General features: G+C 39.2%; 3 protein-coding genes across 3 annotated transcripts; 2 read left to right on the forward strand and 1 right to left on the reverse strand.

The window, feature by feature from the left end:
• Positions 1–1205: 1205 nt before the first annotated feature.
• nmbb (neuromedin Bb) lies at positions 1206–2203 on the forward strand. The gene is made up of 3 exons (XM_069690264.1): positions 1206–1420; positions 1602–1789; positions 1885–2203. Exons 1-3 carry the CDS (start codon positions 1255–1257, stop codon positions 1936–1938), a joined length of 408 nt encoding a protein of 135 aa, XP_069546365.1. The 5' UTR covers positions 1206–1254; the 3' UTR covers positions 1939–2203.
• Positions 2204–7580: 5377 nt separating this feature from the next.
• LOC138616315 (tetraspanin-3-like) lies at positions 7581–11469 on the forward strand. The gene is made up of 7 exons (XM_069690537.1): positions 7581–7751; positions 8429–8620; positions 9553–9627; positions 9890–9991; positions 10112–10264; positions 10421–10504; positions 11230–11469. Exons 1-7 carry the CDS (start codon positions 7689–7691, stop codon positions 11320–11322), a joined length of 762 nt encoding a protein of 253 aa, XP_069546638.1. The 5' UTR covers positions 7581–7688; the 3' UTR covers positions 11323–11469.
• Positions 11470–12276: 807 nt separating this feature from the next.
• LOC138616314 (proline-serine-threonine phosphatase-interacting protein 1-like) lies at positions 12277–20784 on the reverse strand. The gene is made up of 15 exons (XM_069690536.1): positions 20654–20784; positions 20065–20165; positions 19728–19802; positions 18969–19003; positions 18778–18884; positions 18355–18417; positions 17986–18078; positions 17547–17592; positions 17270–17349; positions 16747–16845; positions 15254–15350; positions 14946–15036; positions 14637–14719; positions 14274–14389; positions 12277–14173 (listed from the first exon to the last, which is right to left on the reverse strand). Exons 1-15 carry the CDS (start codon positions 20684–20686, stop codon positions 14042–14044), a joined length of 1251 nt encoding a protein of 416 aa, XP_069546637.1. The 5' UTR covers positions 20687–20784; the 3' UTR covers positions 12277–14041.
• Between the last annotated feature and the right edge of the window lie 4792 nt (positions 20785–25576).

The raw sequence follows: 25576 nt of genomic DNA on the forward strand, positions 1-25576 counted from the left end.
TATGGACTCGAACTCTGACATTGTCGGGTTTCCACTTTGCTGTGGTCACGAGAGAACAAAGCAACATTAAGTAACCTCTATGCCATAGTCTCATGGGTACCTTTGGACCTTTAAACTTGAACTGTGGGATCTACAGTATATGGTTGTTTTGAGCCTGAGATGCATATCCACACATTGTAGGAAAACTGAATTGCGACTGTCTCGGCTCATTTAATCTGTGAACATGAGGCGAGTGATGCAGTAATGGTCCGACAGTCTTCTAATTAGACTGACATTCAGCTGTGCAGAATTCCAAAAATCACAAGTATGTGTGTTAATGTCAAAGGTTATTAAAAGAGCAAGATGGATGCCGCAGCTCTTCCACTATACTTGCAACTTTAGCACCCTGAAGTGACAGAGAGGCCATCTGTCTTATCTGCTCTAAATTAGCAGTGAGAATCAACAGGTTCTCTCGGCCTCAGAGGACTGACGGTGATCACAGGAGCATGCTGCAACTGGCCAAATGTCATGTTGCTCATTGTAAGGGGCCAGGCCTGGCCCTGGGAGGTGGGGGGGACCTGAGCAGGAAATTACTACATGTATTGCTCTAGAAGGATGCATTAGTTACCCCTGTGCCCTTTTGTGGCTCTGACCACACAATTTACAACAACAGTGCACAACATTCAATAAATAATTTCAGTATTTGTCACTTTATTCAGCTTTCACTGAAGCTTTGAATATATCCTGTTGCATGTTGTGGCATATGATATGCGATTGGGTTAATATAAACTCAATATGAATGCATTTTGAGGGAGTTTTCCTCAAAAAAGAGCACTTACCTACATCCATATCAATTACCCTTCTCCAAAAAAATAAATAAATAATCATTTCAGCCTGTACCAGGAGGAAATAAAATCATACCTCTGTCAATCAACTTGTATTGAGCATCTGTTATATTGTAGCTCATCTAGTTGAGAGGATTGACAGGACCTTTTTTGCGGCAAACGTTCACATCTGCCTTGAGTTAAAGATGAGTCGTGAGGTGCCAGAAATACGCACAGCCACACACGCGCTCCAACGATACCTGAACAACGCGTCGACTGACTTAATTTAAATTTATGCAGCAAGCTGAATGAAAAAGTACACGCAACATAAAATGAGCCCACCCCGTCCAGGAAAGCCTATAAAAGCAGGATGCGTCTGAGCAACCTACGACCAGCAGGAGACACTTGGAAAATTTGCGCCCTGGAAGACAGTTCGCCAGTCTGTGTTGAGATGAGAGGGTTTACGCTGAATAGCGTCTGCCAGTGTGGCTTATTTACATACCTTGTCTTATTTTCTTTCATGTCTTTCACCACTGCAGTTAGTTTCGATCTGACTGAGCTTAGGAATAAAGTTGCAAAAATCAAAGTGAATCCAAGAGGCAATCTTTGGGCAACAGGTAAGAATGATTTTTTTGTTGTTGTTCTCTTCTGTGGGCCAATTGGTCAAATTTGCTTTACAACCCATTTCATTTGTATTTATATGTCTACATTATAGCCTGTTATGTTTCTTTTTCCATCATCACGTTAATTTCCCCCTTGTTTAATCAGCATTAATGAGCCTTTTCTATGGTTTGACAGGACATTTCATGGGGAAGAAGAGTGTGATGGATGCCCCCCTGCTGCCTTCCACTGAAGACCAGGGTGTTGATGGGCTGGAGGTCTCCCTTCCTGCGGAGCAGAGCGCGCTCGGGGAGCTTTTCCAGGAGTTTCTGCGGATAGCGTTGCAGGCGCAGGTGGACACGCAAGAGAGCCGCTCGAAAAATCAGGTGAGGACCAGGCTGCCGCAACGTTTTCTGGCCACTAAATGCCAGATAGTCGTAAATCTTTATTCTAATTTCAAGTAACACACTCTCTGTTTCAGGAGGCGGACTTGTTGATGAAGATTTTAGAAAACTACATCCAAAGCAGAAAGTGATGGAGAGGATTAAAGCCTGGAACGCATGAAAACGGACCCGAGGTCACCCACAACCTCATGGGATAAAATAAATAAATCAAAAACAGTCCACAGTCTCCTGCTCATCATGATTGTAATTTACTGTAACTGAACTATCATACTTAGCTTACATCTCATGTTCTATTAATACAGCTTTTTCCAATTTATTTTGATTAATAGGCTATGTTTTACATTGTATTGTTGTTTATTTAGTTATTTATATTAAATAAAATAATTATTTGCAATGCTTTGACTTTGTGATGCAGGTGAATTACAGATTGATTTGATATCTTATTCTGAATAATGTAACAGAGCTAAATGGAAAACTGACTTCCTTATAGATACAACACATGGGTTGTTTTGAATGTTTCTAAAATAGTCTTGCATGACAATGGAGGATACAGAGAACACTATAAAATATTAATGTTGCGAAGCCCCTTTAGTGAGACGAATTTGACTCATTGTTTTTCTCTTGTGGCCTCAAAGATTGAACAGCTACAGCACCCCAGAGTCTAAAAAAACCCAACATAAAACCCTTTCTGTAACCTATAAGTCTATATGTTGGTCTGGGCTTTACAATAACTTTACTGAATGTGTCCCCTTCTGTTTTCCTCCACAGGAGGTTTGGTACATGACCTTTACAACTCTTATTTATAGGCCCATCACTAACATTTGTTCAGCATGAGCAAGATGTTTTTCTCACTTATGTGGATTGATGTAAAAGCATGTTCAAAATAACACTTACATAAATACAAAATGTAGGCAGCTTACATAAATCACATTTCTTAGTTTCCTGAATATTTTGACAGCAAATCAATATTACCTTTTGTAGGTATACTTTTTCTATCCTTTGCATAAAGGGATGATCTGTTCTCTCGATCGATAGTGGTGAAGTGAAGTGAGGTGAGATGGCCCATGCAACTTCTTTGCCTTGGGCTATTCCATTGTATGAGAAGCTGCTATGGCTATTTCAATATCTCTCCCACAATGCCCTGTCTGTTGCTGCATGGCATTTTCAGGTGTGGATTGTGCACCATGTCCATAGTGATGAATGATGAGTTAGAAATTACTCACTTAGACTTTAATACAAAAGCAATGAAGTCCCACACTTAAGTCCGCAAGAACTCCTTCCTTCATGAAGGTTATGAAGTTGAATTCCTGATAAAAAAAAAAAAAATAATAATAATAATAAAAAAAAAAGGGTTATTATGGTGTCTATTCAATAGTATGGTCATTTTGGAGACTTTTTTGTGATGATGTTAAATTGCAATGTTCTATACAGAGGTGTTTCTAGAAATAGGGTCATAGCGACTCTTCAGTTTATAACTTCACACTTTTGCTTTGTCAATGTTTAGAGCTTTTTAAAATAGGTCGAGTTGTGGGTTAATATTTCTCCATAAATTCACATATTAGGTCATTATTTTGCCAAATAGCAGGTAGGTAGGTATATACTTTATTAATCCCCGAGGGGAAATTTTCTGTGATCCTGGAATTTTCAGGTGCAAAGCGTTATACACAAATAGGTTAGTGGGCTAGGAAATTGGGTACAATTTAAAAAGGAAGCCTCTTCAAAAGGTTACAAGAGATTTTAAGTACTGAAGAAAAAGTTGTCATACCCGGAGAAAACATATTTTCCATGTTTTGGTTAAAATGTTCTTTTTGCTTACATTTACAAACACGTGTGCAGACGTTTTAGTGAAGATACTTTGTGAGAGGTAAATTTCAGGACATCATACTGTAGTGTAATGAGTTAGCTTTTGCACAAATACTCAAGAATGGCTGATCTGTATTTTAATGTTGAGGAGGGGCTGGGGGATTGCTGTGAATATAACTGTCCTCTCATGACTTCAAACTGCAGGTCCAGACACGTTTCCATACAATTTGAAAATTCACAGACCTCCCATAACATATGCCTCCTCACTCATGGGGCGGATTTAATTTAGCATCTCTGTGCCCTCTGTTTACTTTGAATTTGCTCCATTGCTCATACAAATGCCTCATTCCTTCATAAGCTCAGATTTATCTAGTAATCCATCTTTCTGTCAACCCACACAAATGAACAGCTCTTGCCAAAGAGAAAATAGTAAAGATATATGTATGTAGAGATATGATTTCACTCAAATCTTTTGCCCGAGATTGATAAAAATCATTAGAATTTATGACTACCCCATAAATAAATCAGTATCAATAAAGCAGGAAATGGAACTACAGTAAATGGAGGAAGTGAAGAATCTTTGAGGCAGCTGAGGTGTGGACTGGGCAACAGTTCAAATCTGAAAGATACACAAATTCAGAGATTAAAATAATTTGCTATTTAGCCCACAGATGGTCATCTAAGAGGACACTCATTCTGATGTGATTGAAATAATTCAAATGGAAACTTAATGTGGCGCAAAAGACTTTAAATGCAACTAAAAATACATGTACTTCAGTTACGTTTTTTTATAGCAGCAATATGGCTATTAATGTATTCCAACCAGGAAAAATCAATATTAAAGAAAACCATAAAACGAAATATTATGCAATAATTTATATTCGTTTGTGGAGTCAGTCACAGGAAATGTTGCGGCTGAATAAAAGTAGACATGAACAATCAGCAACCATTACAGATTTAATCACCGTGAAGTGGTTAGATGGGACTTTTAATGATGTTAATAATGAAGTTTTTTTTTAACATCAGAGACTAAAATCAGGCATCTGTCACTGTAATGGGTTCAATTTGATCAAAATCGTGGCGTGTTATTCCATACTGCTGCTATGAGAAATGAGTATCCTGCAGGGATTAGTATCTGTGGAATTCTTCATGTTTCAATGAACAGCAACTGATTCACTGTAACTTATTTCTTTCTATGACAGTGTTTCTTTGACAATCTTGTAATTCTGTAATTAAAGCATCATCTGAACAGAAATATCTGACGTTGGGACATCACCCTGTTCACCAAACAAATGGTGATATCCCCACTGAGCAGGTGATAAAGATTTTGTCACAGCATGCAAAAATAAAACCCTGTGTATCTTTGCATGAATCCAAAAATCTTTTCAGAATCTTTCTAACAGCTACTGTATAGTTTTTCTTGTTTCAGTATGTAAAAGCCGCACCAAAAGAAAGTAGAGCCTCTTTATGTTGGCATTTATTGCACTGTGCAATTCATCCTCTTTGTCTCTACAATCCTTGTGATCATCTCTCCAACGTGGAGCCGCTCTCCCTTGAAATTTACTGTCACTTACATAGAAAAAAATTAAACATGGCAATTAATCAAAACATTAACCATCAATTTCCAAATTGTCTGATACAAAAATCTGCAATTTTATATCAGCTATGTACAAACTTTAACAGCTTCAGACATTTTCACTGGGAGGTAATAAGTGGTATGCATGACCCAATTTATACCTTTAGGGCTGCTGGTATTCTGTTTTTGCCTCTCTGCATATCTGCCTGTCTTTTGTTGTTCTTTAAATACGGACTCAAATGATAGCCAATAGGTCAACTTTATGCATAATTCACACAGTGGACATATACTATGTCGACAGAGGTAGCCTCGGCTTCTGCTGGAATTTGTTAAGTTCTACTCTTGTTCAGTTTGAACATCAAAAGCTGACAGAGACAAATGTGGCAACAATAAACTCAATAAAAGCAAGGCTTTGGGCAACAGTCCAAGTCATTATTGATTGAATGGGGCGAATAATTTTCAATTGAGTAATCCATCTGGCGCCCATAGGAAACACTCCTGGTTTAAATTAAAGGGGCATATCACATGTCTTTCACTGTTGCCAAGGGACTATGTGGGTGCTGTGTGCATGTTATTAGTCATTCAAGCCTGAGACTGACCATCTGAAGAATTAATGTAGTCTAAATAAGTATTATCACATGGTTATAGGTTGCTCTCACCAACTGTTGTCTCTTGATAAACCCTCCTTCTCAACTTGTATGCCATTGTATAACTAGCAATGATACACTGCCACCCACTGGCATAAAAACCTTCACTGCACATCCGTGACACCGCTGCACGTTCTCCAAGCTATTTTTTTTAAGGTGCCGAGATAATCCTGAAACCAACCATTTAATAAAAGCCGCATGCCTGTACTCCAATAGATTCCTCTCAATTTTTGTACGTCTAAATTAATATCCTCCCATTGAGAAGTCTAAAATCAAATGCTCTTTTGTAGACGCACTCAATATTGATCAAGTGACTTTACATGAAGCACCCCAATGAGAGCAAACATTTCCAATATTTTGTTTTATGACCAAATAACTACAGAACCAGTCTTATCAGTCTTTTAATGGTGAACAGTGTCTGGCGAAATGATACACGCTACCACATATTGCATACTTTGCTGCCTGCTTTGCAGTTAACTGCAGATTCAATATATAGCCTACTAGCTGCACGTGTCAGACATGTCAGTGTCTTAAGGTCATTTTTGAGTTAAAAAACAATGTAAGCAACAGCTGAGGCTAATAACAAATATCAAGCTCTCACCACTGCCATTAATTATTATTGGACATTAAGACATGAACATTTTGTATCCACAGCTTGTGCAACATATTTATTAATTATAATTAATGTCTTGCGTGATTTCATTACAATAGCCCTCTCGGCAGAAGCCTGAGCAGCAGATAGATGCAGACAGGTGAGCTGCAGACTTTCAGGTGAACTCTCTTCTCTTGGTGAAATATCTAGCCATGACTTCAATAGCTCTTTGCTGACACGTTGTTTTTGACTGAGCTTTTGAAGCTGGTTTAAAATGAGTATCGTGGCTCTTGTGTTGCCTGTATCAAAAAATGAAATGATAAAGACTCAAAGAAGAGAGTGAGGGTTGAAAAAAGCTTACAGTAGCCTGTGTGGTTTGCAGTAAATTACATATGTTCTGGAGAACAGACTTATGCTTCTTAAGAAGACAGGGAATTAACAACATTTCATGTAAAAGGCTTGTTCTTGTAGACTACATCGAGGGTCATGAGGTACACTACAGAGTAAAACCGTGTTGGTGTTGTGTGAAATTCTAATCCTCCTGTAAGTGGTGATCCTGCAACATAAAAACATCCCAATTAAAAATAGTCCTTCATTAAACAAATGATTTGCATTTTTCTTTTTATAAGTCCATGCTTTGATATTTCTCATCATCTGAATAATACTCAGGTTTCATGTGCACATGGTAGATGGGACATGAGAAACGTGGTGCTGTAGGGAAGCAGAAGCATGTAGGAGAAAGACACACTCCAAATGCAGATTTTAAACGTTGCCAAAATGGGTGTAAAGTTGACATCCAGTGCTGCTTAGGACGACTTGCTTATTTACGCTGTCTGGCATTTGATGAGTCCTGAAAGGCACATTACAAAGAAAAGCAGCGATTAAAAACCCTCTGCGGGGCTGTGTTGACAACGCGTATGATGTTGTTGCTTCAATTGCTTAAAATGTGGGCACAAGCTTCAAGTAAATTACATATAATTCAAACCGAAATGCTATAATGTGATAAACTGTTCCAGGGATCAGTGTTCAAATAGCTTCAGTCAGACTTGTTTGTTGTGGATGATGATGATGACGTCACCGGACCACGTGAGCTTTATCCTTTCTTTGCGGCGCTCTCATTGGTCGAGCGCAGAAGACTCTGCACAGCGGGGGCAGAGCGAAGCCATTTTATTATTTTAACAGCAGAAGTCGCAGGTGCATCAGTATTTCATTTTTTTTTTAACACCAATAACCACCGGTTTTCATTTCTGTACTCGCGACACCATGGGCCAGTGTGGGATTACGTCATCCAAAACCGTCTTGGTTTTCCTCAATCTCATATTTTGGGTAAGAAAACGGCAGAACGTTTGAACAGCGTGCAGCATCCCGGTGAGGCCGGGGATGGAGGCATGAGCAGGCGAGCCCACTGCGCCAGAGAGGCGCTGCAGTTTGGCGACAGCGGAGTTGCTTTATGAGGCGGGAAATACACCACTCAGTGTGACTTTTGTGTTCAATGTAAGATGCTGTGACTTGAATTTGAAAAAAAAAAAAAAAAAAAAAACCCAGCAAATGCTCAGGGTAACTGGCTCCTGTGTGAAAGCTGCCGCCCACAGGTCCTGGCGATGACGTTATGCAGCAGCTGCTGGCAGACGGAGGCAGCTGAGTTCACCTCCACAGCCACATCACATTATTACAACAGCAGAGACACATTATAGTACATATCAAAAACGACGATCCGAGTTCATTAACATATAATATCATCTCCCAGGATGTCTGTTTTATGTCAAGCTGACAATCAGTCAATGCTGACTGCATTGCATTTGTCTTGTCACATTTGTTTTATGGTTTTTGTGTCTAAATTGCTATTGTTCACGTGCATAGTTTTTTTTAATTTATTATATAATTATGCCGTGTTGTCTATTTCTACTGTTTTCCTTTAGTTTTCCTTTTACTAACGTGCAGGTAAACGGTATTGGCATAGCAGGCTCCTTTGCTGCGTCTCTGACTCCTGTTTCTCTCTGCAGGCTGCAGCTGGAATTTTATGCTACATTGGAGCCTATGTGTTCATCACATACGACGACTATGACCACTTCTTCGAAGACGTGTACACTTTGATTCCAGCTGTTATCATAATAGCTGTCGGGACTCTTCTTTTCATCATCGGCCTGATTGGCTGCTGTGCAACAATACGTGAAAGCTCCTGTGGCTTGGCAACAGTGAGTGTCCACCGCTTTGGCTCAAAATGAGCAGAGGGAAGACATGTATGAAACATTTCACCTGCAGACAATAGAAAAATGCAAAACAGCTTAAAGGATGGGTTCATAATTTAAAAATTTTACAATAAAAAATAAATAAAAAAGTCCCCTTGTGGGATTAATAAAGTATCTATCTATCTATCTATCTATCTATCTATCTATCTATCTATCTATCTATCTATCTATCTATCTATCTATCGATCGATCTATCTATCTATCTATCTATCTATCTATCTATCTATCTATCTATCTAGTCTGTTTTAAACCAATAGTGAGCTCTTCACATCAATGCCGAACGCCTTTTCTCGTTGTGATCATTCCTCCTTTTCTTATACTGGGACCTATAACATCCCCTTTGTATTGTGTTTCCAGTAAAAGTGATGAGAGACAAAATCCACAGTACTCCTGTGCATTAAGGTATTGGAGGGTTTATTTGAAGCTAGAATAAGGCTTCAGATTCCAAAGTAAAACAGATCAAGATGTCTTCAACAAGGCTTTCTTGTACAAATTTTGCTTCTTTTTGTGACATTGATTTCACTGCATTTTAGGAGGAAACACTAACAAAGAATTTCAAATTAAAAATTAGAAATTAAATTAAAAATAGATAAAGCCTCATTAGTTTCACGTAAACCTTTGAAGACACTTTGGATGGAAGGAGTACTATGGTCTTTGTGCCCTATTGCTTACATTTACAGAACATTAAAAAAGGCATCTTTTAATGAACAGACACAGTTATTACAGTAATCAAAGGCCTTCTAAATCTTCATATGGACACCTGACTGTTGTTTAAAGAAAGACTTGTCCTCTAAGATTTGGGAAAAGTTACGTGTACCAATTTTATTTTAGACTGTTTTTTTTACTAATGGCTTTCTTTCTGTTCGCTTTCATTTCAGTTTGCTGCCATTCTCCTGTTGGTATTTGTTACAGAGTGTGTGGTGGTGGTGCTCGGCTACATATACAGGGCAAAGGTAAACAGAGGCTCATTCGCCTGCATAAGTGTTGTAGTGTGTTAAAGTGGGTCAAAGTCTGCAACAGCTGCAGATTGAAACGGATGTTTGTTTTGGACTCCCCAAATTTAAGGGGAATTACTGAGATATTCTGAATTCTTCATGTTTGTTTCAGGTTAATGATGGGATTCTAATAATGTGTAAAACTGTTCCTTTATGGTAACGTATGCAAATGGCTGTCAGTGAACAAATGGAAGTAACTGCAGCTGTGTGCTTGTTTCAGGTAGAGGATGAGGTGAATCACTCCATCCAGAAGGTTTACAACGAATACAACGGCACCAACACAGATGCTCCGAGTCGCGCCATTGACTATGTGCAGAGGCAGGTGGGGAAAAACATGACATGATTATGCCTTTATATTTTGTTGAAGGACATGTTTTAGATTGTGAAAGAAATGTACAGCTTTAGTTTGAGGACGTTGAATCCTTCATCACTCTCCTGCTAGCTTCACTGCTGCGGCATCCACAACTACTCTGACTGGAAGAACACTCGCTGGTTTAAAGAATCCAAGAACAGCAGTGTCCCTGTCAGCTGCTGTCAACCCAGCATCAGCAACTGTACTGGCACTCTCAGTCAACCAGCATTTCTCTACCAGGAGGTACACACAGCAAGTGGAGCTGTCATGTTTATCTGTGATTAAATCACTGACACAGATTTAAACTGTAAAATGATCATATTTATTGTGCATTCTGGTCTGTGAGGAATGTATTTACAGCTTTAAAACTCATGTAATGTCATTTGTGTTCTGCTTTAGGGTTGTGAAGCTCTTGTTGTGAAGAAATTAAAGGAGATCATGATGTATGTCATATGGGCTGCATTAACTTTCGCATCTATACAGGTAAGGAGGACGAGGCTGAAAAGCAAGAAAAGTTATTTTATCCAAAGAGTCCCAACACTGCAAATAACATGAAACATAGATTAAACAAGTCCATAGTTAAACAAGTTATTTGGAGGTGAACACAAATTAATGGTCAGATTATCAATTGTAAATGGCCATTAAGTTTTGTCTATTTATATTCTGGTTCCTCTCTGACCTGCTGCCTCCCTGCAAACAACACGTACTGTATAGAACATATTATTGGAGGACTATATTTAAATCTAATCAAATCCTGTTTGCTGGGTGCATAATTAAAACTGGAGTAATATGCCAGAAAAACACTGAGCTGGCAGCAGCTCTGACTTCAATGTTTCAAAGCATTTCTTCTGTGTTTAACAGCTCAGCAGGTTTGCTGTTGACCAGGAAACCCTGCAGTGACAAAGACAGCATGGCAAATCCTTTAGTTTTACTCTCAAACATACTATCCAAACATCCCATACATCCTGTGTGAATGTGTGAAAAGACTGCATTTACAGTGCAGTTTACAGTTGTAGCATAGTGGCAAAAAGTAATTATCCCAGGAGATCAGGATGCTTGTTGTCAATTGCAAAGTTTGTCCCAACATTCCTGTTGATTGAGAAAACAGCTTCTCATAAGTGATGTGACCTGTAATTTTTCTTGTTAAGTTTGCTGAAGGGAAAGCTGACTTATGAAACAGCTTTGACTCCTTTGCTGTCTGCCTGCAGATGCTGGGCATGCTCTGCGCCTGCGTGGTGCTGTGCAGGAGGAGTCATGACCCGGCGTACGAGCTGCTGGTCACAACCAACAGCTACGCATGAAGGACGCGGCCAGCGAACAAGGCACTCAGAAAATCAACGGGAGCGTCACCGGACATGTCCACAGTAGATATCAGCTGTAGTTATATAAGCTCAAGCACACCTCGCACAATTCATGATAACGTAGCGAACACTGACAATGTGGTTTGGGTGGGTGGGTGGGTGGGGGGGGGGGTTCAAGGGGAATCAAGTTATTTATTCACGTGCTTTTTAAGTTACTGTTACCTCTAAATGTTTTTTTTTCTTAGAAATACTGAAACACTTAGAAAAGCCAAAGTTGTATATGGCTACTTGACTGATTTTATTTTTCCTGTTAATGTGTGGTCATCCCCAGTGAGGACGGAAAGGAGTCATTTGGAGCTCATGTCTGGGGGCGTTGTATGGGATGTATTCCCTTGTGCGCTAGTTTGCACTACGGCTGGAGCTCTGGAGATATTTCGTGGTTGGTTAAATGCATAAGCTATGCTAAAAAGTAAATGTACACTATTCCTAAGACCCTGTTTTGACCAGACTTCGTGAAAATAGAAAATCTTTTTACCATAGTGAAGACTCAAAGTTTTGATCTCAATACAGCCCAATGTTTTAGAGCGACTTGATGGACATGGACAGAATAAAAAAAAAAATGAAGCAAAGTCAACTTTTCTTTATTGTTTTGGAGCAGCTCTGCATTTCATTCTTAAAGACATTTTTAGTAGAAAGACTTCGTTATGTTCACAAATATTCAGGTTGTGAATAATGTACATTCTGTTTCGGTGTGGATGTTCTCTGAATCAGGCTTCACCAGTGAGGCATTGCCAATATATAGATTGTGAATCAACCTTTCGGTCTCCAGTGCCATTAGAGGGAATATTATCAGTGTTACCTTGTATGCGTAGATTCAGTTTGTTACAGCCACAGACTTCCCTCTGTTCAGTTTGATTGTTAGTTATAACCCTGATTACAAAGAACTATGACACATTATTTGATCATTTTTGTGAAATTGTGCATTGTTTTAATATTTTTGAGCTGTTACGTTGACTCCATAGATATTTAGCTAGTGCCGCAGAAAAAATACGAGAAACAAAACTGTATAGTCCGGAGAACAGGTAGAAGACAAATAAACTCATACATTTCAACTCGATTGTTTTAATTATATTTTCATCCTCATCGTTTTATATGTGTAAATATGTTTCCGATTAAACCATGATGCATACACAGGTAATGATTTGGTGTGTAATCAGTTACAAGGAAAATGCAGTATATAATGTTGAAACAAAAAGCTGTTCCATCAGCTGACAAATGTGAAAATAGTTTCCTAAATTAACTTAGTTTTTGTATTTTGATCATTATTAGTTGCTACCATGGCGACTGCTAGTCTATCCACAGTTCACAGAAAATACTGTGAATACGGTACACAACCATCTTCCCTATCCCTCATACACATGCTAATATGCTACCTATCTGAAGTCGACTGTATGATCATCCCTATGCACGGTTGCACTATTAGTTTGGACACATTTCTAAAAAAAATGAAGAAAAAGAAAGGAGCTCAATGGTCCAAGGCAATGGCAGAAGCAGACACATCTCTTTTCTAGAGAAAGGTGTTCATCTAAAAATTGCCACTTTGTTAACGTCATAACCACTTAACTATCAAATGGATACGCATGATGTAACACTTCAAAGCAGCGCTTAAGGCAGTGAATATTTAAAAAAATATATTTTTTTAATCAATTTCAGATACATTTAGTTGTATCTGATCTGACAACTCATTTCAGTTGACTTGTTCTCATGCAGAGATTTGATTGCACTTTCTTTTTTTTTAGGAACTGAAATCATTTGTATCTGGAAATCAGACTCATGTGGAAAATATGACAAACTGACAAAATGTTGTCATTGGACACCATTTTAAAATGGTTCCTTTACATTTTTCAACACTAGATGTATTAACATTCCTCAGCCCTGTGAGACTGTATGTACAGTATCATAAGTATAGGGAGAAAAGACCAAGATCAACACAACAAATGAGGCAACAGGGTTGCAATATAATATCTTTGTGTAACTAACTCTCAAATATTTAATCCCACTGATCAATTCAGAAAACTTTCTGAGAACCTTTACTGTGTAAGTGGGCAATGAAGCTGATATAAGTTGATGAAGATAAATCTTAAACTTTTGTAAACTGCTCAAATAACCTTCTGCCTCGTAAATGACAACAGATTTAAAATCCAGGTACAGATAAGATACCAGTTTGTACATGAGCTCTGATTCTAAAGAGCACTCATCTAGGAGGCCTGACTAAGTTCTGTGTGAATCTGTGAGTCTGTGGGCAGTGTTGTGTGCAGTATGTGTTCACTGTCATATACGTGTTTTTGCAAGCTTGACACATGATGCGACACATGATGCAACACTTGCCTGTATTTTAAGCATATTCACATGCATGGGTTTGTTTTGGTGTGTGACTGTGTGTGTCTGGGTGTATTTGTTAGTATTGTCCTATTTTTGTATGAGCAGCTACTTCAAATATTCCTGTTGTGAAGACACACGACTATTTAGGCAGTCACTCACTTCCCTTTTGGGGACAAAAAGCAAGTCCCAATAAATAAATAATTACATTTCATGATGAAATTTGGTCAAGAGTTGGGGTTAGGCAAATAGAGATCATCTACACAGTAAGTCTTTCACTTAATGCCAATTCATTTAATTTCCTCTAAAGTGATGGAAACTTGTCTGTCTGTGTGCATGTTTACATTTTGCCCAGATAGTTTCCTGGCACCAGTCCAGTCAGCCCATTCCTCTTTACGTTCCACCAGCCGTCTTCTCCTTGTTCCAGCACTCGGACAATGTCCCCTCTACTCATAGATAGTTCATCTTCTTCCTGACAAGTCAATGAAAACATGGCACATGTCTTGTTTGATGTACATTTTGGAATGTGATAAAATAATAATGTGACCAAATAATGGGCTCCTGGTTATCACCTGTGCAGTGTATTCATACAGCACAACATAGAAGTCTTCACCAGCTGGAGCTGTAGCCATCGATGCTTCTTGTGGAAGGCCTGGTAGAGGTGCATACCCTCCATCTGAAGTCTCCACTGAAACCAGAGTCAAAGCAGGCAGGCGCAAAGGCAAAATATTTAGAAAGCTTCTCTTTAGAAATCAAAAAGAACAAACAGGACATTTGTATTTCATTCAGTCCAAATATACAAGGTCAAAAGTAAAGATCCACTGGGAGGATACAATATCACCAAAATGTGTAAGGCAGAGCCAACAATGCTCTGATAGTTTTGTTCCTTTTTAAAAACACATCAATGTAACTTGGAGAGTGATCGCAGTACTTACTCTCTCCAATAGATGCCAGGGTTGATTGTGAGTTTTGAGGACTGTCGATGTACACAGAAAGTCTAAGTAGAGGGTCAGAGCATCTGTAGGATCCAGATCAAAACAGGTATTTAAGACACACCCAATGACTTCTAGAGATTCAACGAACACATAGCTCCGAAGAAGTCCTCTGCTTTAAATAAAGTTGATAATAAACCAGGAGGAGCTGATGTTTTCACTGTTACTGTTACTTTGCACTCCTCATATGTCAGTCTTTTATCCCCAGCAGGTTATAAGCTACATTCCCAGTGTCATCTTCTTGTGTTTTACCTCCTTGTCATGTCTTCTCCTGCAAAATTAGTTTGACCATTTCTGTTTCTGTCTGTCTCCGTCTGGTAGTAGCTTTCAAAGACTATAGGCTCTGTGAGAAAAAAAGAGAAACTGCTCATTGGAGAAGTGAGGTCAAGTGTTGCTTTCTCGAAGCACTCTCAACTGTTCTTTTGTTTTGGTACTTTTTCTCACTTCTTTTTTCCACTTTATAGTTTCCTCTGAAGGAAAATACAAGCTGATAGTTGAGAAGTCTCTAAATCTTTTTCCAATGATTATAAATGCCTGCCTGGCCCACAGTGAAAACTCACCTGGTGGCCTCGTGCCTGTGCCTTTCATCGCTATGAAGCAGTTGGTGTCGTTGATGATGTCACATTTCTCCAGAAACTTCCTTATGACCTCGTAAAACTGATTTAAAAAAAAGAGGAAATGAGAATTCTCCAGTGATGCTGAATAACTCAATAGGTCATCTACACAAAATTTCTGTGGTCAGAGACTTTTAACCGTATCAGTGTAGATTTAAAATTTGTAGTAATACCAGCAAAGGTAACGTAACACTCCTCTTTCTGGCCCAATTATTAAACCAAACAAAATAGGCCAAAAACGTCCAAATGCATTCAGCAATATGACTATTCTATTCAGTCATAGGTAATGGGTTTGATTGGTCTCATTATCATTTCGATAATTTCAATGATGAAAGTATTCTATCGAAGTATTCTTATGCTCTTGATCAAACACAACTATCATATTTTTGTATTGTCTTAGCAAAATTGTATATTCACAAAAGTAAATGTTATAACAGAAAACTTAAATGAATGAATGAATAAATATAAATGAAATGCGACAATAGGCAAAGTACAACCCAAATTGACAGGTGGTATGTCACTTTGTGGAAAGTGGCTCTAATAACACATTTGGACACATCGGCAGGATTTCAGAGTCACAGTCAGAATATGAAACCACTTTACTGTCATTTGAAAACCATTGCACACATCCAAGCTACAGAAGAGAAGGAACAAACATGTACATCCCTCCATGTATGGCCCTCTGTTGGGCAAACATAATAAAAACCACAGAATCGAAGATGATGACAGAAAAGAACACATTAAGGCAGTTAATGGCGCAACTTGCACCAGATTTGCACATGCATCAGGGGGCGGGGCCTGTCTAACGTGGTGGAGCCATAGACTGTACGGCCCTGTATGTATGTCTATGGTACGGCCTACCGCTTCCAAGTCCAAGTGCCATACCACCAAGAAACTACGTACCGAAGTGACATACCACCTACCAATTTGGGAACTTGGCCCTACTGACGTTGAAACGATTTAGCACTCTATAAAATGTGTAATTTCCTCAACTATTTTCTTCACGTAATTTGTTTACACTTGGCAGTGTATTTCTGTGTTGTTCAGATTTGCAAGAAAATGTAAAGAAAAACAACAACTAAAAACTCTCGTGAGACTGTCAGGGGTCAAGATAGGTTTGTATGCATGGCTTCATCTCAGAGCTCCAACTCACCAGCAGAAAGTTAGCTGGATCCTCTAAACAACAAAATAACTGTTTGCTTACTGGCATTTGTGCTTGTGCATGGTGTTGTATTAAAGCATATTCCAATATCATCATATTATCGTATCAGAGCAATATAACAGCATGGAGATCTGGTCACTGGTGTGTTGGTATAATACCATTGTTTGCACCATCATGATAGTGTCCAAATTATTGTGCTATTTGTAGAAATTAATAGAGTATTTTAAATATGTGAAGACTGCATCTCTTTACACAAATAGAGACAAAATTAACTCACCTCATCATCTTTGACGCACTGCATGGAGAAATGATTGCAATGGTCCCAGAGAGCACACCTGAGCATCTTGATGCGATCTCCCTCCAGTTGTTGAAACACCTGAAAAACACAACAACAAAAAAACTAGTTTTAATTGTACTATTTACAAATTAATGTTTAGTAACTTGGTGTCTGCAGAGACACATTATTGTTCCTTTTTTCTCTCCATACTGCTTCTCAAGCTGTGCAACACACACTGACAGTATGATCAGCATGCAAGGCTGACATGCCAAGTGTAGAGTACCATTACAAATAATTTACTGGAACTCATGTGATTGAGTGAGTTTTTGTATGATTGTGTGTATGAAGTTGTTCCCTTTTTGGCATGCTCAGTATGACATAAAGTGTACTTCCTCACAGGGCAGTGGGGTTTTGCACTGCTGTTGGACGAGGTTTGGTGTGAGGTTTAGTCTGCGGTGTGAGAAGTGCTTACCCTGGATTGTGACTGGTTAGAGCAGCTAAACAGAAATAGAGTTGTCAGTACCTCGCATGTGCTTTTGTGTGTTTCCTCCCAGTCCTGGCGAACAGAGTCTAGTTGAAAAATGTTGGTGGAGTACAGATTCTCTGTGAAAGATTAAAGGAGTCATTATTTTTAAGGTTTTAAGATTTTCCTTTAAGAAATATAGTGCAGAATTTCAGTAAAGTATTTTCAAAACAATTCATAATCACTAGGTGCATTTAGAAATGACATGAATACAGTGAAATACAAATGTTTGCAGGTTAAGAAATGATGTTTGATGTATCGCGACTTTGGGTCCTACCTGCCTCCTTGGCTGCCTGTCTGCATTGCTTGATCCTGTGACGTACCTGTGAAGCAGACATTACACAGGAAGTGACATGCATGTCGTGACAAAGTGTCTGATCATGAGCCAGAGAGACTGAAATGTAACTCGATTAATTTGGAGAATGGCATCCGATTGAATATACTTCAGAAGACATGAAAGATGTCACAGTAGCTCATGAACATATTCCAGTTCCGCCTTGTTAGCTGTTGCACAACTGCAGCAAAGTCTATTAATGTTGCCCTGCTGTCAGCTGGAAACTTGAACAGAGCTGATTGGATGGTCATTTTTGTGTTGTTGGTGATGAATTTTTTTTTATACCTTTTAAAGTTTGTATTTGGATTCATCCAAAGAGGGCAACAATTGCTTGAATTGGTGTGACTCTGTTTTGGAAAGGTCACCATTGTGTTCATTGTACCTTTTCAGGGGTCTTGAACATGGCATTTGTTTTCTCAGCCGCATGTTCTGCTTCGTCAGCATCCCTGCATTTCAGCTCATAGTTCTTCTTAGACTGGGAGAAAGAGAAACACTGTACAGGCCACATACTCCTACCAAGGACAGGAACAACACTTATTTTGTCAAATTTACTGATGCAACAAAATACATATACTTTATATGTATTTTTTTCTATACTACGTCCTAGTACACGCAAAAATACATATTCGTAATTTATGTGCATTGATCACAATATATGACATCAAATCAGTTACTTCACAGTGAGAAAATGAATTATGTTTTATAACTGGTTTTATTGATGCCTACATTAATACATAGCAGTTTGTCTTACCTCCATTGTCTTCTTGAACAACAAAATCTTTTTCCTTTGAACCTTCTCCATGATGCTTTCAAACTAGAAACAGAAAGGGTGAAGTTAAAATGTTTAAAGTTTGCAAGTACTGTTTCTATGCACACCTGATACCGACTGTGATCATATATGTCTTTAATATGAAGTGACACATGACTGGACGCATTCTTGTGAACCCGATTCTTAGGAACTATACACTTATTGTACTAGTTCAATGGTGTACCTATTAAACTGGTTACTACTATTGCAGCCATTAGACTTACTTAGTTACTGTACATTATTTTGATGTGCAATGATAGTAAGAGTAAACCAAGAAACCATTATTAATACCAGGGCACTCAAACTTTATTCTTTTTTACTTTTGAACAGTAATCAATTGTTTAGCAGCACAAATTAGTCGCCCACCTTCTTCCTCTGCTCTTTCTGACGTTCTCTGAATGTCTCAATCTTTTTCACCTCCTCTTTCAACATATCAGATAGATGGATGTGAGAGTTCCCGACATTTTCTATTTCTGCAGCCAGAAACATCCAAAATGATTAATTTGGCAGGTAAACTCAACTTTGGTTTCATTCATCCAGCGTGCAAAAGGACTTACGAGTTTTTAATTGGTCGAAGGATGCTCTCAAAGTGCTGTAACAACAAGACACATTCATGATCAGCGATGATTCACTGACCTCTCTGCAGTTTTATTCTGTTTACAAAGAGGTGGATTAACTTCACAGTTTAGTATTGTAATGGCTGGTGACTAAATAGCTACAACAGGGTAGTTTGAAATGAACCACCAAAGACACCTCGCTGACATTTGCTGCAAAGAGTAAATTGTGGTTCATCATTTTACCAAGTTAATGCATAAAACAGCATGGAGATTCAGACTTTGTACTTTGTAAAAACAGTTTAAATCTGGTATTAATTTACCAAAAGGATTCCCTCATCGTACTGCCAAATGTTTCTTGGTGTTAGAATATAGTGAGTTCTCTAATAATACTGTAGGTTAATGACTTGAAGGGGAACAGGAAAGTGACAACCGATAATAACTGTATACTGACAGAGGGGCTTCTGCACTAGGTGGTACACGCACAGTTTCACAGACTCACAAATGTGTGTTTCCTCTAAAAAGAATGTGAGTCAGAGGCGCCTGACTGATACTTTATATTTAATGTTGCAGGTCAGTTTCAATTAGCATTACAAAGTACTCATCAATACTACCTTAGCAAAAGGAATCTGGCCCTTTCCTAAACTAGAATTATTATTTTTTTTCATCCCATATGTTGTATTAGCTGTACAGTCTGTGAATACAGTGCATCGTATAGACCCCACAGCCAGAATGCTTTAAATATGACGACATGTTTTTCACCTGATCTCAGAGTGTCCTCCAGCTTTGCGAGCAATGGTCACCAGTTCCTTTCCATACTTCTCCTCTGCTAGTGCCCTGTGCAGCGTAAACAGATAGAGCTTTACTCATTTCTATGGAGACCACAATTTGTGTTTGAGTATGTAGTTGTAAAACTGAACTGTGTTATACGTTCCTGTCCTAACAAAAGAGACACATTATAAACTTTGTCTCGGCATGCCTTTACAATCATCTGCACCTTTCCCCTTCCACTGACGCTTCGGCGGTTTTGCTCTTTGAGATGAAGAAACGCTGAATTTGTTTAATGAGCCAGAACATGATTTATACAAACTGATGCTACCTCATCTTCAAAAGATCCTCCACATCTTTGCACTTCTGCCTTCCATCCCGTAACCTTTGGATCACAGCGTCATATCCGGCATGACAAGTGAAGTCAGACCCCTGTATTGAGAAGACAGGAAGGCCATTAAACAGCACTGCTCAAAAACTATTTCAACATGTCCTTGAGACAATCATAGCCTCACTGTGTTCAAAATGCAGAAGTAACTCGAGGCAAAGATAGTTGCATGTGACATGGCTGCATGGTACTTCGTCTTCAATAGTGTCAGTTGAACACACCTCAACTTTACTACTCAACAGTGCAGTTATTTGATATAAATTAGTAAAAAACAACAACAATTAAGACACTTTTAATACTTCATAACACTTCATATTATCCTGTATTCTGCCTGTTGTCTCTGTTGGTAGTTTACTTGATTTAACATCAAAGTCATGTAAATGTGGACTAATTTTGAACTGCAGACAACAGTTGTAAGTTCAAATGTACTGTATAGAGCAGATTGTAGTTCACTAAGACGAAAGATAAAAGATCTTTGTATTTTCAGGAAGGTCAACATAAGCAGAGCTTGCGACCACAAAAATAGACTTACCCAGAAAGCGTCTTTAAACATCAAAGGAACCATCGCAGTCGTTACTTGCTTAGACTTCCTTGAACACAGTTCTTCACTATGAACTTCACTTAAAGGACTTTTCTCTGAAATTATTTGCTCAAGAAAGTTCCCGTAGGTGTAACAAGATACAAGTAAACTGTTTAAAGCCTTGAGTGGCCTGAACATTAGTGAGTCATTTTGAATGAGGAAGAGCTTCTGTCCCATGATGTCACTGACCACATTCAGCTCAGCCCCTATGTGAAACAGCACCTCTTTGACTATCACTTGGACTATAGAAGACTGCATGTCTTATTCAAAGGTGTCCGTACATCATTTATATGTGTCTGCTTAGGTAATGGTTTGTGTGTGTTTGATTTGTTTTGTAGGTCCATCTCAAGTATTGCAGTAACAAAGTCACACATCATTGTTTCAGTCCACCAGTGAGTAATACAGAGATCGAGGGCTAATAGTTGACCAGCTGTTCGCTAACAGTGGCCATGTTAAGTACTAACTTATCATTATCTTACCTTAATCAATTTATAATAATACTTTAACAGTATGTTAATGCATTAACATCATACAAATCAGTTTGAATTCAATCAGGAAGGAGCATAATTTGTGTTGTTAAAGTGGCTTCTACAATGTTTTACTAATTTGTTTGGCTGTCTTTTTTTTTAAATTATTTTGTCGTTTTATTTTTACAAGACCCCAAAGTGTAAATTGCATGTGGCAAAAATAGAGGATATTATTTCAATCAATATATGATCAGCAATTTGAAAAATCTTTTTTTACATGATCTCTAAAGAAGTCTTTTCATTCAGTCATGTGGTGACCACCAGGGGGGGCTAGAAACCTTTGGAAAACCTCAACTACTTCGGTAAAAGTATCAAAGTGGGCTAAAACCCACCGGCTGCAGAGTCAACCGTTCTTAAATCTCTACGGGGGTCGGCCATAAACTCCTTTAAATCTCTCGATCCAGTTGAGATGAATACAAATCTGTGCCTCGGGCATCTCTCAGGGAAGACACGGACACGTGAATGAGCACATAGAAGCTTATTATTGATTTTCAAAGTGCGGAGAAGGACAGACAGTGGTGTCTCTCACCAGTCGCTCAATGAGATGTGTGAAAATCTTTGGCTCTCTCACAAAGCTGGGGGATCATTCTGTCACACACCTAACAACATTTTAAATGGACAGTACAAATCAATATAGCCAACGGAGAATAATAGAGCTCCGTCGACTTTACTGTCTTTATTTGCTCCATATTTATGTACTTTTTGAAAGTATTAGACACCTCGAGCTGCATTTATAATTTCTACATATATTCCATTGTTATATTGATTAATTGACTGGACAAACAAATCTTATTTTGGGTGATATATTTAAGAGCTCACTTACTGGCTACTATTTGAAAATCAGTTTTTTTATGAATTAATAAAAATAGGTTTAATCTGTTTGACAATGCCTTTTTATTTTAAATAATCCAGTGTGTTTTTTAAATGCCTTAAAATCTTAAGATGTATGAGAACTTTCCCAACCCACGTGGGAACAGTTCATCAATGTTCAGACCACATTTGTTTTTGAGAACATTTACTTTATCTCCACATTTTGGGGGTGTGTGATATACTTAGTGCTGGATATCTTTAATATAATTTTGATACCGCTACCGTGACTTCAGTACCTGTTTCTGAATGATAAAATGTAAAAAAATGTTTTTAACGATAAGACAATTTAATTACACATTACTGTACTAGGTTAGGTTAGGTTAGGTTAGGTTAGGTAGTTACTTTATTAATCTCCGAGGGGAAATTTTTTCGCTACAGCAGCATACAGAAGCAATAAGATAATAATAGAACAATAGAAAAGCAATAAAATAGCAGTAAAAATATAAAATATAAATATAAAATATAAAATGCACAGTATATACAGTGCCGTATATATATATCTATATATACTATATGCAAACAACCAAGAAACAGACAACAGTGTTATTGTTATGTGATGGATTTTGCCAGAGGTGAGTTATTATAGTCTTATTGCGGTCGGCAGGAATGATCTCCTGTATCTGTCCTTGTGACAGCGGAGCTGGAGGAATCTTTTGGAGAAAGTGCTCCGCTGTCCCTGCAGCAGGTGGTGGAGAGGGTGTACTAATCTATAGTTTGAATGCAGTTTAGTGGGGGAAAGTGTAGCCTCGGTTATTTTCTGTTGCTACAATTTCCCGATGTCCCCTCAACATCTTACCCAAAGACTATCAGTGGATGCCACAACTAATTTACAGATGTCCCCGAAATGCATCATATGCAGGCTAATGCTATAGACCAGGGGTCTTCAATGTTTTTCAGGCCAAGGACCCTCAAACTGATGGAGCAGGGACCCCCTTCTATATATATTGTATAAAATAGTGTTTTATATTAAACTGGAGGAGTGCAGGAGGCTTGGAGGGACAGGTCCAGGCTAGTCTCCTGCTGTGAGTGAACCGGTGCCCAGCTTCAGAGAGCTCCTGTGTGTTGCTGAATGTGTCCATTTCTGACTGAAAGATAACATCTTCTGCCTCCATTTATCCATTCGCTACAATATGTGGGATTCATGTTAATGTGTATTTAAAGACATTTAAATTTTACAGTTTTTTTTTTAAAGTATTGTATAGACGATTCTTTAAACCTATGTGTTGTCTGCTTTTGTAGTTTTTTTTTTTTAACCTTATAAAAATCTTATTTAGGAAATACACTTTCATTTTGCTGCTTGATGAAAGGGCAACAGATTAAAGCTGGCCATCATTCTGGAGTGGCCATCGGTGGGTTAAAGAGGTGAGAAACAATTTAGTTTTCCCACTTGGACAAGTGAACATCGACCAGTTAGAGCGAAAATAATCCTTCCAGGCCGAGGCTTACGCATTTTCACATCAAGAAGTCTGAGTCCGCGGTGCTTGGCCTTCGCTGTGACCCCGTTTAAGGCCTCAAATGGAGGGACAAGCCCTGGGAATCAGCTGTGCTGCCAGGGGCCGAGCACACACTCACACACACACACACACACACACACACACACACACACACACACACACACACACACACACACACACACACACACACACACACACACACACACTTTTCTTACCCTTCTCTCACTCGTTTTCTCTCTCTCCCTGACACTCCCCGGAGTGGCAGTTATTGAACTGTGACAAACGAGCCGTGTCAGACCAGCCCCCCTACCTGGGGGATTGGCTAAATGACCTTTCCATTACCCAACCACTGCTGTATTCCCCCTCCACAGATAGAGTTACACAAGCAGCCACACAGCTCATTTGCCAAGACCAGTGTCACCGTTGCTACCACCGCTACTACATCCCTTCATGTATTCTGACACACGTGTTCTATTTTATTTGATCTCAATTTATTTTATTTTATTTAAAGTTTGCAGATCACTTCAGCCGCAACACATGCAATATTTAAATTGATCTTGTGTGCCTATATTGCACTCAGTGGTGGGGGTCTGGACAGTGTGCGCGCGTGCTGAGTGATGAACATGTGCTGCCAGAAACAGCTTGTGTCTGCTTGGGTTTGTGCACATGTGTGAGTTATCTGTGATTCCCTGTGTGTGTGCGTGAGCCTCTGCTCTGCACAGTGTGTGTGTGACTTAACTGGTTTTCACACATTCTCCATCCTCCTTTCTTGTTAATCCCCTGTTGACCATTGGCACCAGCCCTGAATCTCACTAGATACTTCAGGGAACAAGTCTGAGGAGAATGAAGAAGGCGGGGTGAGCAGAGTGTGGAGAGTGGAAAGGTTCAAAGTGGAAGAGGAGTGGAGAAGGAGGCAGGGAAGAGGATGCAAGAGGCAAAGGGACAAGGAAGCATGATCAGAAGGACTGATAGAAAGTTAAAGAAACAGGTTTTTGAATTGAACAGTGTTTCGTTGACTTGTGCTGCCTGCTGGATAGGAATGCAATGAAGTGAGTCCTTGGCCACATTAGTGGGAACCTGTTAGGAAGCTGACAGATGGGGAGCTAATGATGTGTAGGCACAAGGGCAGGGCCTGTAGTTGCTAGTGAGACGATCTGTAGTGGCTGTCATAATACAACTGAAAACCAGCAGCTGAAGGAGGCGGAGGAGAGGAAAGAGCAGAATAACCCCAGAGAGGGAGCCGCGGCCTTTCTCACGTTTGAGCTGCCCTTTGCTTTGAATGAAACATTTATTAGCTGCCTTAATCCTCAGTATTACCGCTAAGAACTGCAGCCCTCATCAATTTGATCCTCATGTGTCCGTTATTCCCCGATGTCCCTCTCTGGACACTGGGATGAATGCAGCACAGGCACACACGCATGTTTGTGTGTATTTTTCCCCCCCCTGTATAAATATTTGATTTGCACTGATGTCACACAATGTGATCATGACTGTGTTTCTGTTTCTTTGATGACTTTAAAATGCGCTTGTGGGTCTGCGTGTGTGTGTGTGTGTGTGTGTGTGTGTGTGTGTGTGTGTGTGTGTGTGTGTGTGTGTGTGTGTGTGTGTGTGTGTGTGTGTGTGTGGATGTGTACTGTGTTTTTTAATGTAGGTGAAGAATATCTTGTGCGGACAGAAGTGTGTGTGAGGGCGGGCATGCATGTAAGTGTGTCTGTACATTGGAGTTGATGGGCACCGGGGCCGACCCCCATAAAAGGGGGTGCGTGCCGCAGGCAGCCCCCACCCCACACACACACACACACACACACACACACACACACACACACACACACACACACACACACACACACACACACACACACACACACACACACACACACACATATCCTGCTTCTCTCCTTCCCCCTGCATGGGCCCTTTAACAGACTGGATTTTGGTGTTACGCTAATTTGCCCATCTACCATTCTCTCCTCAAAGACGCTGTCCTTCAAACTTAACCCCCATGACCTCTGCTTTTTTTTTTA

Source organism: Brachyistius frenatus, unplaced genomic scaffold (assembly GCF_029030835.1).
Source record: "Brachyistius frenatus isolate BFR_SWC_R1_liver_20210118 unplaced genomic scaffold, ASM2903083v1 Contig_9, whole genome shotgun sequence".
NCBI classification, from domain to species: Eukaryota; Metazoa; Chordata; class Actinopteri; family Embiotocidae; genus Brachyistius; species Brachyistius frenatus.